The 14,296-nt window shown below is 41.7% G+C and overlaps 1 protein-coding gene across 9 annotated transcripts in view; it reads left to right on the top strand.

Annotated features, from left to right (window-relative positions):
- Ezh2 (enhancer of zeste 2 polycomb repressive complex 2 subunit) overlaps window positions 1-14,296 on the top strand; it is a 69,584-nt gene that overhangs the window by 29,923 nt on the left and 25,365 nt on the right. For all 9 annotated transcript variants that reach the window (XM_052720585.1, XM_052720588.1, XM_052720592.1 and 6 more), the window contains exon 4: window positions 12,974-13,090. In XM_052720585.1, coding sequence (XP_052576545.1) covers window positions 12,974-13,090 — 117 coding nt within the window. The remainder of the gene's footprint in view (window positions 1-12,973; window positions 13,091-14,296) is intronic.

Below are 14,296 nucleotides of genomic sequence, written 5' to 3'. Positions count from 1 at the left end.
TTAGATAGCTGGCACTGGCATTCAGGGTAATTCATTAGGTTTTCTACTCAGTCCTTTTTGTTTAAGACAGTCAAGGCAGCAAAGGATTCTTCAACATTTAGGGAGTCAAATTATCTCATTCCCAGCTGTCTGCACTTTTAGGAAACACAATTTATTTGCATTTTCTGAAAGAATGCACTTACTTTTTAAATTTTATTTACATATTTATTCATTTATTTTTATGTGCGTATGTGTGGCATTTGTGAAGGTCAGAGTACAGCTGGTGGGACTCGGCTCTCCATAGTGTAGATTCTGGGGATTGAACTTTGTCTGTCAGGCTTGATGGCAGTGTTTGACCCTGAGAACTACTTTATAGGCCCACTACTAGTGATTTTAGACAGATTTTAGTCAGTGCTTACCACTTGCTTAATGCCCCAGGGAGAAACAGTCCCCTCTCACCTGCCTCACTCACACTACCTTTTATGAAGTGTCTCTTTTCCTCTATTCTCAACACAGGACATTGCTAGTCTGATAGATACATGTTGTGTTACAGTTAGTTTGCCTTAACTCGGTGAAGCTGAATGTTTGCCTGTATGTATGTGCATCATGTGCATGCCTGTTGCTTTAGGAATCCAGAGAGGATGTGGGATTCCCTGGAACTGGAGTTACAGAGAGTTGTGAGACACCATGTGGGTGATGAGAATTGAAATCAGGTCCTCTGCAAGAGCAGTCAGTGCTCTTAACCACTGAGACATCTCTTTAGGCCCCATTTTCTTTTTTTATTTAAAAGTTTTTTTCCTCCCATTTTACATACCAACCACAGTTCCCCCTCCCTCCCCTCCCCCCACTTCTCCCCCACCCTATCCCCATCTACTCCTCAGAGAGGGTAAGGCCTCCCACAAGGAGTCAACAAAGTCTGTAAGCCCCATTTTTAAAACTAACTTTTTTCCCTCCCTCCCTCCCTCCCTCCCTCCCTCCCTCCCTCCCTCCCTCCCTCCCTCCCTCCCTCTCTGTGTGTATGTATGTGTCTTTGTTATAAGGTATTTTTAAAATTCTATTTTATGTGTATGAGTGGTTTTTGCTTGCATGTATGTCTGTTCATCACTTGTGTGCCTGGTGCCCATGGAGGCCAGAAGAGGGTGTTGGATTCCCCGGTCTAGAGTTATGGATAGCTGTGAGCCATCATGCAAGTTCTGGGAATTAAACCAGAGTCTGCTTAAAGAGCGGCCAATGCTTTTAGCCACTGAACCATCCATCCCCGCGCCCCCCCCCCCCCCCCCCCCCAGCTCCTCTGTTACTTTAGTAATTGGCTACTTTGGCATCTGGTCTAAGTTAGATTGAGATCTTCATACAATTGGGATTAGAAATAGTAGTGGCTTTTTTTGTTTGTTTTGTTTTGTTTTTGTTTTTGTTTTTGGAGCTGAGGATCGCACCCAGGGCCTTGCGCTTGCTAGGCAAGCGCTGTACCACTGAGCTAAATCCCCAGCCCATAGAAATAGTAGTTTTTTTTTTTTTAAAGATTTATTTATTTATTATGTATAGAGTGTTCTGCTTGCATGTATGCCTGCAGGCCAGAAGAGGGCGCCAGATCTCATTATGGGTGGTTGTGAGCCACCATGTCGTTGCTGGGAATTGAACTCAGGACCTCTAGAAGAGCAGTCAGTGCTCTTAACCTCTGAGCCATCTCCAGCCCCGAAATAGTAGTTTTTAATCTTCACATCTTTCACATTTTTTCCATCTTGATATCATCTCTGGTAAATTTAGTTGTACTTTAAGATTTTGATTTTTGTGTTTCTCAAGGGCTTAGAAAGTTTTCAGGATTATAAATTACCCATCTCTTGGTTTTCTCTTTGGTTTTGTATCCTAACAACCATCTAACCCATTAGGAATTTTCGTGGCATATACAGTGAGTGGAGGTGGGGTGTACTTGTTTGTTTAGCTGTCTAGTTGCTTCGGCACTATTTTGACTAGTCAGTCAACAGTAGAGAGCACTTAATTATCTGTTGGCAAAATCAGCAGAAGCTGCCGACCCTGCAGGGTCTCCATACTGGAACCCAAGTGTAGCTCACTCAGCAGTTGTGACAGCCTTGTCTGGTCATGTTTAGTGGAGCTGCTCTGCTCTGTTAGTTTTGAAACAGGTTTGCTGCCACAGCTTGTGGATAGCCTGAATCACATAATGCTCTGTTCAGGTTTGAGTTTCTTTCTTTTTGGGAGTAGTGATGGTTTAGTTTTCTGTCCACAGTGCCATTATTGAAGTAGCTACGTGAGACTGCGTGTAGACATGCTTTGATGTCTCGTCTGTCCTCTGCCCTCCACTCCTGCTTTCCTTTGTTTTGAGTGTCTTAATTTTCCCCCTGTGGTTTGGTTTTGTTTTGAGACGGTTCCATAGCCCAGGCTGACCTTGAACCCTTGAACCCCTTATTCTGTCTCTATCAAGTGCTGGGACTATAGTCATACACCAAGCCACCTAGATTTTTGAGTATTTTGTAGTTTATGTCTTAGGACTATGCTCTGTTTGTGATCTTCAGTGTTTTAACAAAACTGGCTTTTAGCAGAGCAGCATATAATGGAGGATATGTTTTAACCTCAGGGCCGCAGCCAAATAGACTGTCTTGGATTTTATGGTAGGATTAGGTTTGTTGGTTATGATGCCTTCATTTAGGGTCAAGCTTTTGAAGAAGGGGATGAAAGAAAGAGCATTAAGGAGTCTAATTGTATTAGTCAGGGTTCTTTAGGAACAGATCTTATATAGTGAATCTGTCTGTCTCTCTGTCTATATAGAGGGAGGATTTATTAGACTGACTTACAGCTGTTGTCCAGCTAGTCCAGCAATGACTGTCTACCAATGGAAAGTCCTAGAATCCAGTAGTTGTTCAGTCCGTGAGGTTGGATGTCTCAGCTGGTCTTCAATTCCCAAAGAAGTAGGCTCTAATGTCAATGAAGGAACAGACTTGCCAGCCAGAGTGAGGGCAAGCAGGCAGAGAGCAAGCTTCCTTCTTCCACGTCCTTCATATAGGCTACCAGCAGAAGGGGTGGCCCAGATTAAAGGTGGAACTTCCTCCCTTAAAAGATCCACATTAGAAGTGGGTCTCCCCAGTTCAAATGATTTAATTAAGAAAAAAAATCCCTCATAGGTATGCCCAGCCATTTGGGTTTTTGTTAATTTCAAGTGTAGTCCAGTTGACACCAAGAATAGCCATCACAAGGCCACCCCTTGTCAATGTGACACACAATCATATGTCCTTATGTCATCCTTAATTTCCAAATGAAAGTAATAACTAGGTCATAATCACACCTAACATGCTATAACTATCCCTCATACAAACACATTATAAATTTAGAATAGGTGGCAATGTCCCTTGAGGGACATTCTTTTAGTATCTCAAACTTAAATATGATGGCCACTGATATTCTCTTAATTGATGTTACAGTAAGTACATGCATGATAAAGAACTGGAGGAGAGAAAACACAAGTATCTTTACAAACACATTCTAAACAAATACATCAGAACTACTTGTGTAAATTATAATCCTTGTCTCTGCATCTGTTTGTGTGGCCTTAGCTGGTGTTTATAACTACTTTCCTCTACTACCCATTCTGTATTTCCTCCACCCTCAGCAAGCACCTCAGCAGGTCTTGGCTCTTGTCCTGGAGGAGTGACCCATGCTTTCATTCCTGAAGGGTCTGTGCCCTTTGTCATCTTGCCTGGATTAGGTTGTTGTAATTTCCTGTTTTTCTTTTTTTTTTTTTTTTTTGGTTTTTCGAGACAGGGTTTCTCTGTGTAGCTTTGCGCCTTTCCTGGATCTCACGCTGTAGACCAGGCAGGCCTCGAACTCACAGAGATCCGCCTGCCTCTGCCTCCCGAGTGCTGGGATTAAAGGCGTGCGCCACTACCGCCCGGCTAATTTCCTATTTTTCATTGTGAGCCTAGCCTTTAAAGGCTGAGCTATCCCTCCAGCCTGGTTGTTGTAGTTTCTAATTGACTTTAATCATAGGGCACAGTAGCACCAAGAGATGCCCTAAAGGATCTCCGGCATTCAAGACAGAATCTTTCTTTCTTCCATTTTGGAGAAGCAATCCAGTTACCTCTTGGTAATCTGGATCAGCCGCCTCCCCTAACAATGTTATTCCTTTCTTAGCCTGTTATTCCTCCTTAGCCTCCCAAAGAGGCCAGGGAGAAGTCTGAGCTTCCAGATCAATGGAATGTTTGCTGTGTCTCCTAGCAGAACTCCCCACTCTGCCACCAGATTTCTAGGCCAGTAGAATTTAAGGTCATGGGAACAGGAAGCAAAAGTTTTCCTAGTAAATCACTAGGGATGATAGTGAGTGGAACTATTTCCTTTTCCGCCCCTTGATTCCTGGAACCATAGATCCTGACTCTGGGAGAAGACGTATCATATATTGGATGCTGATTCAAAGCATATAGCATATTCTGGAGAACCTGCCTCAGCCCTCCAGGCTACTGCTACTGGTGCTCTACTGGTCTTCAAAAGGCCACTCTATCTATCAGGCCAGCTGCTTCAGGATGGTAGGGAACATGGTAAGACCAGTGGATTCCATGATCTTGGGCAACTGTTGCACTTCTGGCTATAAAGTGAGTTCCTTGGTCAGAAACAATACTATGGAATACTAAGACAGTGGCTAAGGCATTCTGCAAGTCTACAGATGGTAGTTTGGGTAGAATCATTAGGTGAAGGAAAGGCAGATCCATAACTAGAATAAGTGTGTACTCCAGCAAGGACAAAGCATTGTCTTTTCCATGGAGGAAGTGGTCCAAGAGTCAACCTGCCACCAGGTCACTGGCTGGTCATCCCGGGGAATGGTGTCATATCGGGCTCAGTGTTGGTGTCCACTCTTATCAGATCTGGCACTCAACAGCAGTTGTAGTCAGTTGTTCAGACTTGGTGAGTAGCAAGCAGTCCATGTTGTCAAGCCCATGTTGTACAACCTCCATCTCTGCCACCATGGCTACTTTGTTTATGTGCCCATTGGACAATAACAGAAATGGCTGGGGAAAGAGAAAGAATGTCCATAGGACGAGTCATCTTATCTACTTGATTATTGGACTCCTCCAGCTGAAGTTACCTTTTGATGAGCATTTACATGGGACACCAAGTATTTTCACATCCTTCACCCATTTGGAGAGATCTGTCTACATACTTCTTCTCCAGATCTCTTTCTTATTATTCTAATCATGCTCCTTCCAAGTCCTTGGCCATTCAGCCAGTTCATTAGATACAACCCATGAATTAATGAATAATTGTACACTGGCCATTTCTCCTTCCAAACAAAACATGACCATGTGTATTGCCCAAAGTCCTGCCCATTGTGAAGATTTTCCTTTGCCAGTGTCTTTCGAGTTGTCCCAGAAAGGGGTTGTAATGCTGCAGCTGTCCATTTCTGGGTGGTCCCTGCATAATGTGCAGAATTGTCAGTAAACCAGACTAGTCTTTTCCTCAGTCAACTGATCATAGGGAACACTCCATGAGGCTATATGTGCATGCTTAGCAGCAGACAACATAGTAATAGGAGTAGAAACCATAGACATTTGGATGACTTCTTGAGTAGCTTGTTTGTGCCTTCAGGACCTGCTCAGGCCTGACCATGTATTTACCCTCCATTTGATAATGAATTGCTGCTGTGCATGTCCTCCTTTATGGCTTGATGGGTCAGATAACACCCAGCTCATGATGGGCAGCTTGGGCTACACAGTAACTTGGTGGCCCATTGTCAGTGTTCAGTTTTCACTAAAGCCTTATAGCAGGCCAAGAGCTGTCTCTCAAAGGGAGAATAGTTGTCTGCAGATGATGGTAGACCCTTGCTCCAAAACCTCAAAGGTCTCATTTATAATTCACCTATAGGGGCCTGCCAAAGGCTCCAAACAACATCCACATCTGCCACTGACACTTCAGGTACCATCGGGTCTGCTGGACCATACGGTCCAAGTGGTAGAGCAGTCCTCACAGCAGCCTGGACCTGTTGAAGAGCCTTCTTCTGTCCCAGGACCCATTAAATCTAGCAGCTTTCCGAGTCACTTGGTATATGGGCCAGAGTAACACACCCAAGTGGGAAATGTGCTGTCTCCAGAATCCAAACAGACCCACTAAACATTGTGCATCTTTCTTGGTGGTGGGAGAGGCCAGGTGCAAGAACTTACCCTTCACCTTAGAAGGAAGGTCTGCATGCTCCACACCAGGACTCCTAAGAATTTCACTAATGTTGTCAATGTAGTGAATCAATGTGATATTTTGCAGAAGAGGCAGACAGTCATGATCTCTTTGAACTAAGTTATGACACGGGGTTGGAGAGTTAATAGATCCTTGAGGTAAAACTGTAAAGGTACTATGTCAGGGGTTGGGAGTGGGAGCACATTTTCTACTGAGATGAAGAGACTACTTCCTCAGGTGAGGTAAATTGACTCTTTGAGAGTCTGAGGGTTCAAAGTTCTCCGCTTCAGTGGGATCCTCCCACACATCAGCATCCCAAGTTAATTTTATTCTTTACCAATTAGTGCCCTTAATTTTAACACTGAGGCTGGGATTTGAATTTTCTTTGCAATCCGTCAGTCGTATACTAGGGGCTTTGGTTTGATTTTTCTACAACTTGAGCTCTGTGGCTGCTGGAGAGAAGATGCTCTTCCAGGGCACACTTAGAAACCTTTATTAGTGGTACTCAACCTTCCTAATGATGACCATTTAATACCGTTCCTCATGTGGTGACTCACAACCATAAAATTATTTCATTGATGCTTTATAACTAATTTTGCTACTCTTATGAATCATAATGTAAATATCTGATATGCAGGGTGTCTATGTGACTCCCAAAGGGGTCGTGAGCAATAGGTTGAGAACCACTGCTTTAGGCTGTATGTACGTCTATCTGGAGCTGGCCAGTTTTATCATTGAGTTCATTGTTTTCCTTAACTGGATTCTGAGATGCTAGAAGTTGGTTAATTTTATTATGAAGCTCATTCTTTTATTTTGTCAATTTATCCAGAGATGCTAGGGGTAACCAACTAGCATCATCATTTTCCTTATTTTTCCACAAATTGTCTAAAGTTTTATATACAGAGTTAATGAATCCATTGCCTCTCACATTTGGTGAATCAGGATAATCAAATACATTTGTCTCCTTAAGTTTGTAAAATAGTTCACACTATGGGCTTTCAATACTCCCTGAGCTTCAAGGAGAGGCTTCAGTAACTAGAGAGGCCTCAGTAACTAGGTGATACTTAAAAGATTTATCCTTGTACTTCTGTTGCTCTAGAACCACTTCAGGTACTAAAATCGGTATTAGTCAGGGTTCTTTAGTGGCATAGAACTGATAGAATGAATGAATGAATGAGTTAGTCAGTCTGTCATCTGTCTGTCTGTCTGCTGTCTATCTGTATCTATCTATCTATCTATCTATCTATCTATCTATCTATCTATCTATCTATCTATCTACCTACCTACCTACCTACCTACCTACCTATACAGAAAGGGGATTATTAGAACGGCTTACAGACTGTGGTCCAGCTAGTCCAAGAATCCAGTAGTTGTGTAGTCCATGAGACTAGATGTTTCAGCTGGTCTTCAGTGTACACTGGAATCCCAGTGCTCTAATGCCAGTGAAGGACTTGAGAGCAAGCAGGCAAAGAATAAGTTCTCTTCTTCTATGTCCTTATATATAGGCTGCCAGCAGAAGGTGTGGCCCAGATTAAAGGTGGATCTTCCCAGTCAAAAGATCTGGATTGAAGATGTATTTTCATACCTCAAAGATCAGGATTAGAAGTGGGTCTTCCCACTTCAAATGATTTAATATAGAAAAAGTCCCTCACAGGTATGCCCGGCCATTTGGATTTTAGTTAATTCCAGATGTAGTCAAGTTGACCAAGAATAGCCATCACACCAATCCTCCTGAAAGGCTGCATATAATCTTATCACTCAGGAAGCGGAGGCAGGAGGATTACTATAAGGTTAAAACCAGCCTGGTCTCAGAGAATCCCATGCCAGCCAGGACTATACAAAAACCCTGTCTCAAAACAGCAACACCCTCCCACCCCCCACCCCACCCCACCCCATACACAGACCCTGAAATACTGTGTATGTTCTTACTAGGAATAAGCATAAGAAGTGACATAAGATGAAAGTGAAATTCAAGATAAATAGCCTTTTGTTATTCGAGAGAGTCTCCAGTCTGTAACGGCTCTTTGACATAAATGTGTAACATCAAAAATGGAAGCAATTTACAATCTGGAATTTATTCCTTAGCTTAAATACTTGCATGAAGATGTTAGGACCATTCTTGTTTTTATTTCTGACCCTCTTCTGTCAAAGACCCTTGTTTTTCTTAAGACTGTCTCCTCCATTTCTCCTCTTCCTCTGTCCTTAAAACTGCCTATGAAACTCACGCGTGCTCTGGAGCTTCCTTAACGCGTGCTACTGACTCATGCTGGTTTTGTTCCTTCCTGTTTCACCTTAGAGTATTCTTGAATTTAACTGATGTATACTGCCCTTGCCAGAATGCCTAGCTAATTAAAAACTGGCGTTTGCCAGATGTGGTGCTGTATGGCTTTAATCCCAGCACTCAAGGGCCAGAGGCAGGAAGATCTCTGAGTTCAAGCTAGCCTGGTCTATAAAGCAAGTTCTAGGCCAGTTAGGGCCACAGTGAAATCTTATCTCAAACAAACAAACAAACAAATAACAAACGCATAACAAAAACTTGGGTTTGCTCCCTTTCTTTCCTTAAGTCCTGAAGAAAAATGAAGGTAGTTTCAGAAATAATCTCCAGCTTCCCTTTGGGTTGATAGGAGCTGATGTCTGCTCCCTGCTCTCTTCTGGGCTGATGGCCTTCCTAGAGTTGATAGTAGCTCACATTCTGTTCTGGGGAGATGGCTTTCCTGTGCCTTCTTTGTTCTCACCTGGAGAACTAGAAGTATGTTCGAAAATATTGACAGTTCATTGTGTCTCGGCGTGAACTAAGGAAATGAACCATCGAGTATCCAAGAATGTGTGATCACACACTTGGTAGCTGGTGGTAGAACTCCCTGTACGTTTTTGAAGCTGGGCTTAACCGGCCCCAGGCTAAGGAGGACTCAGGTGGGATGGCTGTCTCTGTTGTCCTTAGGGATGTCCTGCCTAAGACAGGGTAGTGGTGAGTTTTAGAGTCAACTTTGGTGACCCTCTACCGCAGTGCTTGGCACACAGTAGGGTGTGTTAATTTCTTTCCTGTCCCTGCAGGCCATTCACCTGCTCTCCCTCTATGATTTTCCATAACACAGTTTTTACTTGGAACCAGCCTTCTGCCAAGAGTCTCAGTTTGGTTGTGGACTCCTACAACTACTATTTTTGGCTTGACTTCCCTCTCCAGCCACACAGTCACCTATTGTACCAGCTGGCTGATGTAGGTCTCCAACCTCAGAGGAACCTTGTTACTTAGCAGTAAGCTGTGTTTCTCTGAAAATGTGGCATCCTTCATAACTAGTTTTCTTTCTTTACCATTGTTGATGAATCATTTGTATTAATGTCTTGTGTGATCCTGAAATTGGAACTAGAATTAGAAATTTAAATTGCTAAAGTCGGCCTCCCAGAGCACAACTGAACAGGTAAGAATTCTATGGAGACTTGCAACAGTTTTCGGCCTGCTCTGAGCGATATGAGTATTTAAAGTATCGAGGGTGAAACACGTTCAAAGAAAGTAACTGGCGGTTTCGTATGATGTTCCTGTAAGTCAACACGTCAACATTTCCTTACTTGTTTTACTTGCACATGCTGTGGCATTTCAGTATCATTCATAAGGAAGAAGTATAACCATGGTTATAGCAGGTTAGTGGCTAAGGGTAGGTAGGATCCAGAGGTGTGCAGAGCTCAGGTTGGCGTTCCACATAGGTGTTCTGGGAGCTCTGGCTGAACTTTCTGTTACAGAGAATCAGCAAACGCAGTCTGTTGATTGCATAAACTTGTTTTGAGATACTACACTGAGTATTATTTTGAAGCAGAAAGGGAAAAACCGTACCTTTCCCTCAGGTGCTTTTCCCCTTACAGAGCTTATGTTTCATCCCTTGAGGACTTTGGATGACTCAGAATTGAAGTGATGGGTCCTAGAATGGGTACCTGACTGGAGGTGTGGTACTTTGTGCTGTAGCCCATGCCTTTCTGTTTTCTGTGCTTCTGGGAGTTCTGTTTATGGTCAACCTAGCTTTCATTTAGTATGTCCAGAGAGTTTTCTGCAAAGCCATCATCCCCCATCTAGTGGTTGAAAAGGATATTTAACTGTCTAACTTTACGTGAAATCTTGGAATCACGTGCTGAAACAGGTAAGTCAGAGCTGGAGAGCTAACCTATCTCTTTAGGCTTTAAAGGGAGCGTCTGTGTAGAATTAAAGCCTCAGAAATAGGTTATTACCACCAAATGTAAAACAAAAGTCAATAAAAATGGTTTTATATTTAGGACCACTGGATAATATGTGATGCTTTATAACGTAATTATAACCACCTCCATGCCGTAATTATAACCACCGCCATGCCGTAATTATAACCACCGCCATGGCTACACTTCCCTAATGAATCAGGGCGAACACAGGAGGCTGTGTGAGGAGTAGTGGGAGAGGAGAGTGGTTGGAGAGATGCTGCTCTGACCTTCTTGGGTGTCTGTTCTGTGCAGCAGATACTGTTGCCTGCTATCATGAATTTTCCCCGTGAGCTTCTAACATAAGAACTATAAAGAAGTCCTTTGTATCCTGCCTTCTAAATTTACTTTCTGACTAGGAAAATATAACTTCTGACCCCTGGTCTCATTTGTGGATTGTGATGCCAAAATTATATCATAAAGTCATAACGAAAACTTTTTATGATCATATGTATAAGCAGTTACTTAGCACAGTGACTGAAACATGGTATATGCTCAATAAATATTAGTTCCTGTTGTTTTTTAATTGGGGAATAGAGGGATGAGGCTCTGTGTATGAGGCCAGTTAGCAGGAAGAGCACATTAACAAGCCATTCATACCTTATTCACTTGACTTTGAACTTTTGGCATTATTTTACTCTTGCCTTTTTGGAAAGCACATTAGTAGACATCACTGTCTAGTTCTTTGGAACTACGCGGTCCTTCTCTTTTGCTTCTGTTAGGAAGGCGTCATCTTTGGCAGTGAGCACTCTGGTGGTCAGAAGACCCCAGCAGCTGTGTAGAGCTGAAGGCTCGGGTGGCCTGTCTGCCACTGCCCTCTCCTCATCCAGTCCTAGTCTTGCTGACTTGGAAACACACACCATAGAAAACTCAGACACTGACTGTATATGTGTATGCACACGTGACTGATATGGGTTCCTTTTATTCTCTTCTATTTTTATTATTATAGATCATCAATACACATACAGGGTATTTTTGAGATGGCCATGGAGGCTTGATATTTGAGAACAGAACTCTAAGAAAAGCTGGGCTCCTCACCAGGAAAGAAAGTAATGTGGTTATCAGAGCACAGACTTATACCATGTGTTTAGAATCAAAGTTGCAAAAATTTTGACAGTTTTAAACCAGTATATTTATTGAAGTCACTGTGATAAGAAAGCATTACATCACAGTTTAATTGGCAGTTTTTTTCCTGTGTAATACAGGAGAAATAGTATGCTATGAAATCTGATAGAGTGCCTCAGTTCTGTAACAGGATTCCTGTGAGATTACAGTTGGATAGTCTGTCTTGCCTTGGACAAACAGTTTCAGGAAGGAGAGACTAGCTACAACCATTTCCTCACTCAAGCCCCTAACCCCACACCTGTAAAGGGTCATAGCTAGCTTTGCCCCTGGCAGACCCCTCAGTTTCTTCCTCTCGAGAAGCTGTCCCTCACTGTGTACACTAATAAACAGTTCTATCTTCTGAGGGTCAGATCCTGTCTCTTTCTGCCTTCTGTCTCTTATGCTGCTTCAGAAATCTACCATGAAATCACTATCACCATAGATGATAGAAAATGGCATTTCAGTGGACTAGAAGGTGTAAGCACTATACAGGTGAAGTATCGTGACACTGTGTAGTGGGTAGAGCAGTGTTAGGACGGTCAGACTTGTGCTTACGTTACAGCTCTATGTATGTATGATCTTGGGCAAACTACTTGTCCTTTCTTTACCTTAGTTTTCTCACTGCAAAGCGGGTCTTAGAATGTTGTAATAAGAACTATGGTGAGACATTTATTGTGTTTCATGTCGTGCCTTACATACGAACACTTAGAGATTATAGAATTGATTAGAATATAATTTTTGCAATTGAAACTCAAATCTGTTACTCTTAATGCAGTATTTGATAATAGAATATAAAGTATGACATTTTTAAAAAAGGAAGATGAAGATAAGAAAGGTTAGACACTCATAGTGATGTCTGCCTAGGATCTTAGCATCCTCAGCACCTTGTAGGCTGAGGAAGGAGGACTGTGAGTTTGAGGACACAAACAAACACAAAAAGATATAACATGCAAATCCAAAAGGAAAGGTTGATGTGTCTGGGTCTAGTTGCACATGCGTTGACCCAGTACTCTGGAGGCAGAGGCAGGTGGATCTTTGTGAGCTCCAGGCCAGCCTGCCTGGTCTACAGAGTGAGTTCAACAACAAGAACCTGTCCAAAAAAACAAAAAGGTAACATTCTTAATCTTATGATTTAAGTACATAGTTGATATATATATGGTTGTGTGGTCAGAATTTAATAAAAGCTCACTTTTTTTTAGAGAAAGCTTAACAGCAGCAGATCAGATTTCTGAGGCTAATAGGAATGTTGTTTTTGATTCTAACTGTTCATGGTAAGTATGAGAAAGGCTGGAGGGATTTAAAACTTGCAAAATCTGGAGAAGTTTTTTTTCATCCTTAGGGAAAAGAGGATTCTTTTTGGATTTTATGAGCCTTTCCATCTTAGGTAAAAATTCTATTTCAAGTTACTTAAGAATTTAGCATCTATTCACAGTATGGTGACCATAGTTTAAGGTTGATCTTTTTATTTTTAAGAGGAAATTTTATTTATGTTCTATTTTAGTGTTCAGTGACCAGTGACTTGGATTTTCCAGCACAAGTCATCCCATTAAAGACTCTGAATGCAGTCGCATCGGTGCCCATAATGTATTCTTGGTCTCCCTTACAGCAGAATTTTATGGTATGTAAGTAATGTAGCTTTTGTTTGTTCGATAATGGATTTGAATAAGAAACATGGTATTTTTTTTTGTTATGGTGCTAAAGATAAAATATAAAGATAAAATAATTTTTAAAATCCACCAAAATGATAATCACTTGGAGCGTTTTTTTAAAAAATTAAGTTTAAAACCATTTAATGTTCTTTTCCTGCATTCTCCACAAGAAAAGTAGAAGTAAACACATTAACAGATGAAGTTTATAGTTCTTATTCTTTAAAAGTGCCACCAGTAGCCTGTGACCTCAGCCTGACTTTTCATTTTATTAACGGAGAGCTTGTCATCAAACAGTTTTAAGGAAAGTTAAGAGCTAGTGGCATGCCTTTATGTTCGGTTGAGGCCAGCCTGCTCTGCATAGCAAGTTCTAGGACAGCCAGAGCTACGTAAGAGAGAGACTTTGTCTCAAAATTAAACGGAACAACAGTGTGTGATAATGTACACTGGAACTACTTGCAGGATTTATAAAGCACAAGTTAGGTCATGTCTATCCAGAGAACAGTAGTCAAGCTCTGGCAATACAATGCTAATATTTAATTCTTTATGGAAATAGAATGAAGGAAGGTAGAACAAGAGAAACTGAAGTGTGTATTCTTGACTTGTATTGTTAAATAAAAATACACACTTTGGGGCTAGGGAGATGGTCCCATATATGCACGAGACAGTCAGGCATGGTGGTATAGGCTTGACTTGTAATACCAACAATGGAGAGGTGGAGACAGGCTCCTTGCTGGCCAGCGAAGCCTAGTCAGTAATCTGCAGTCCAAAATCCCAAATAACTCAAGGTGGATGGCTCCTGAGGAACAATACCTAAAGTTGGCTGTTGACCTCTCACATGCATACTCACATGTACCCACATGAGCATGTGTACACATGTGCACACACATACATATACACGAAAAAAAACCACACAAAACAAAACCACCATAGTTTTACTCATGTGATGTATATAATAAAATGTTGAGGATTTCTTGATGAAGTTAGAGAATTGCTGTATAGAATTGCTTGCTAGAAGTTTTTGTCTTTTTTTTTTTAAATAGTAGATATTTGTAATTAATGACTTTTCTAACACTTCTGACAGTGGCAGTTAAAGGTAAATTTCAGTTACTCTTGTGAAGTTATGTTTACTTTTAAGACTTTACTAAGAAATACTGTGTTTGAGAATTATTTTGGTA

The sequence above is a fragment of the Peromyscus californicus genome, unplaced genomic scaffold (genome assembly GCF_007827085.1).
Source record: "Peromyscus californicus insignis strain IS unplaced genomic scaffold, ASM782708v3 Scaffold_6__1_contigs__length_162567912, whole genome shotgun sequence".
NCBI classification, from domain to species: Eukaryota; Metazoa; Chordata; class Mammalia; order Rodentia; family Cricetidae; genus Peromyscus; species Peromyscus californicus.
The sequence above is the reverse complement of the archived record's forward strand: the minus strand, read 5'-3'. Positions and strand labels throughout refer to the sequence as shown.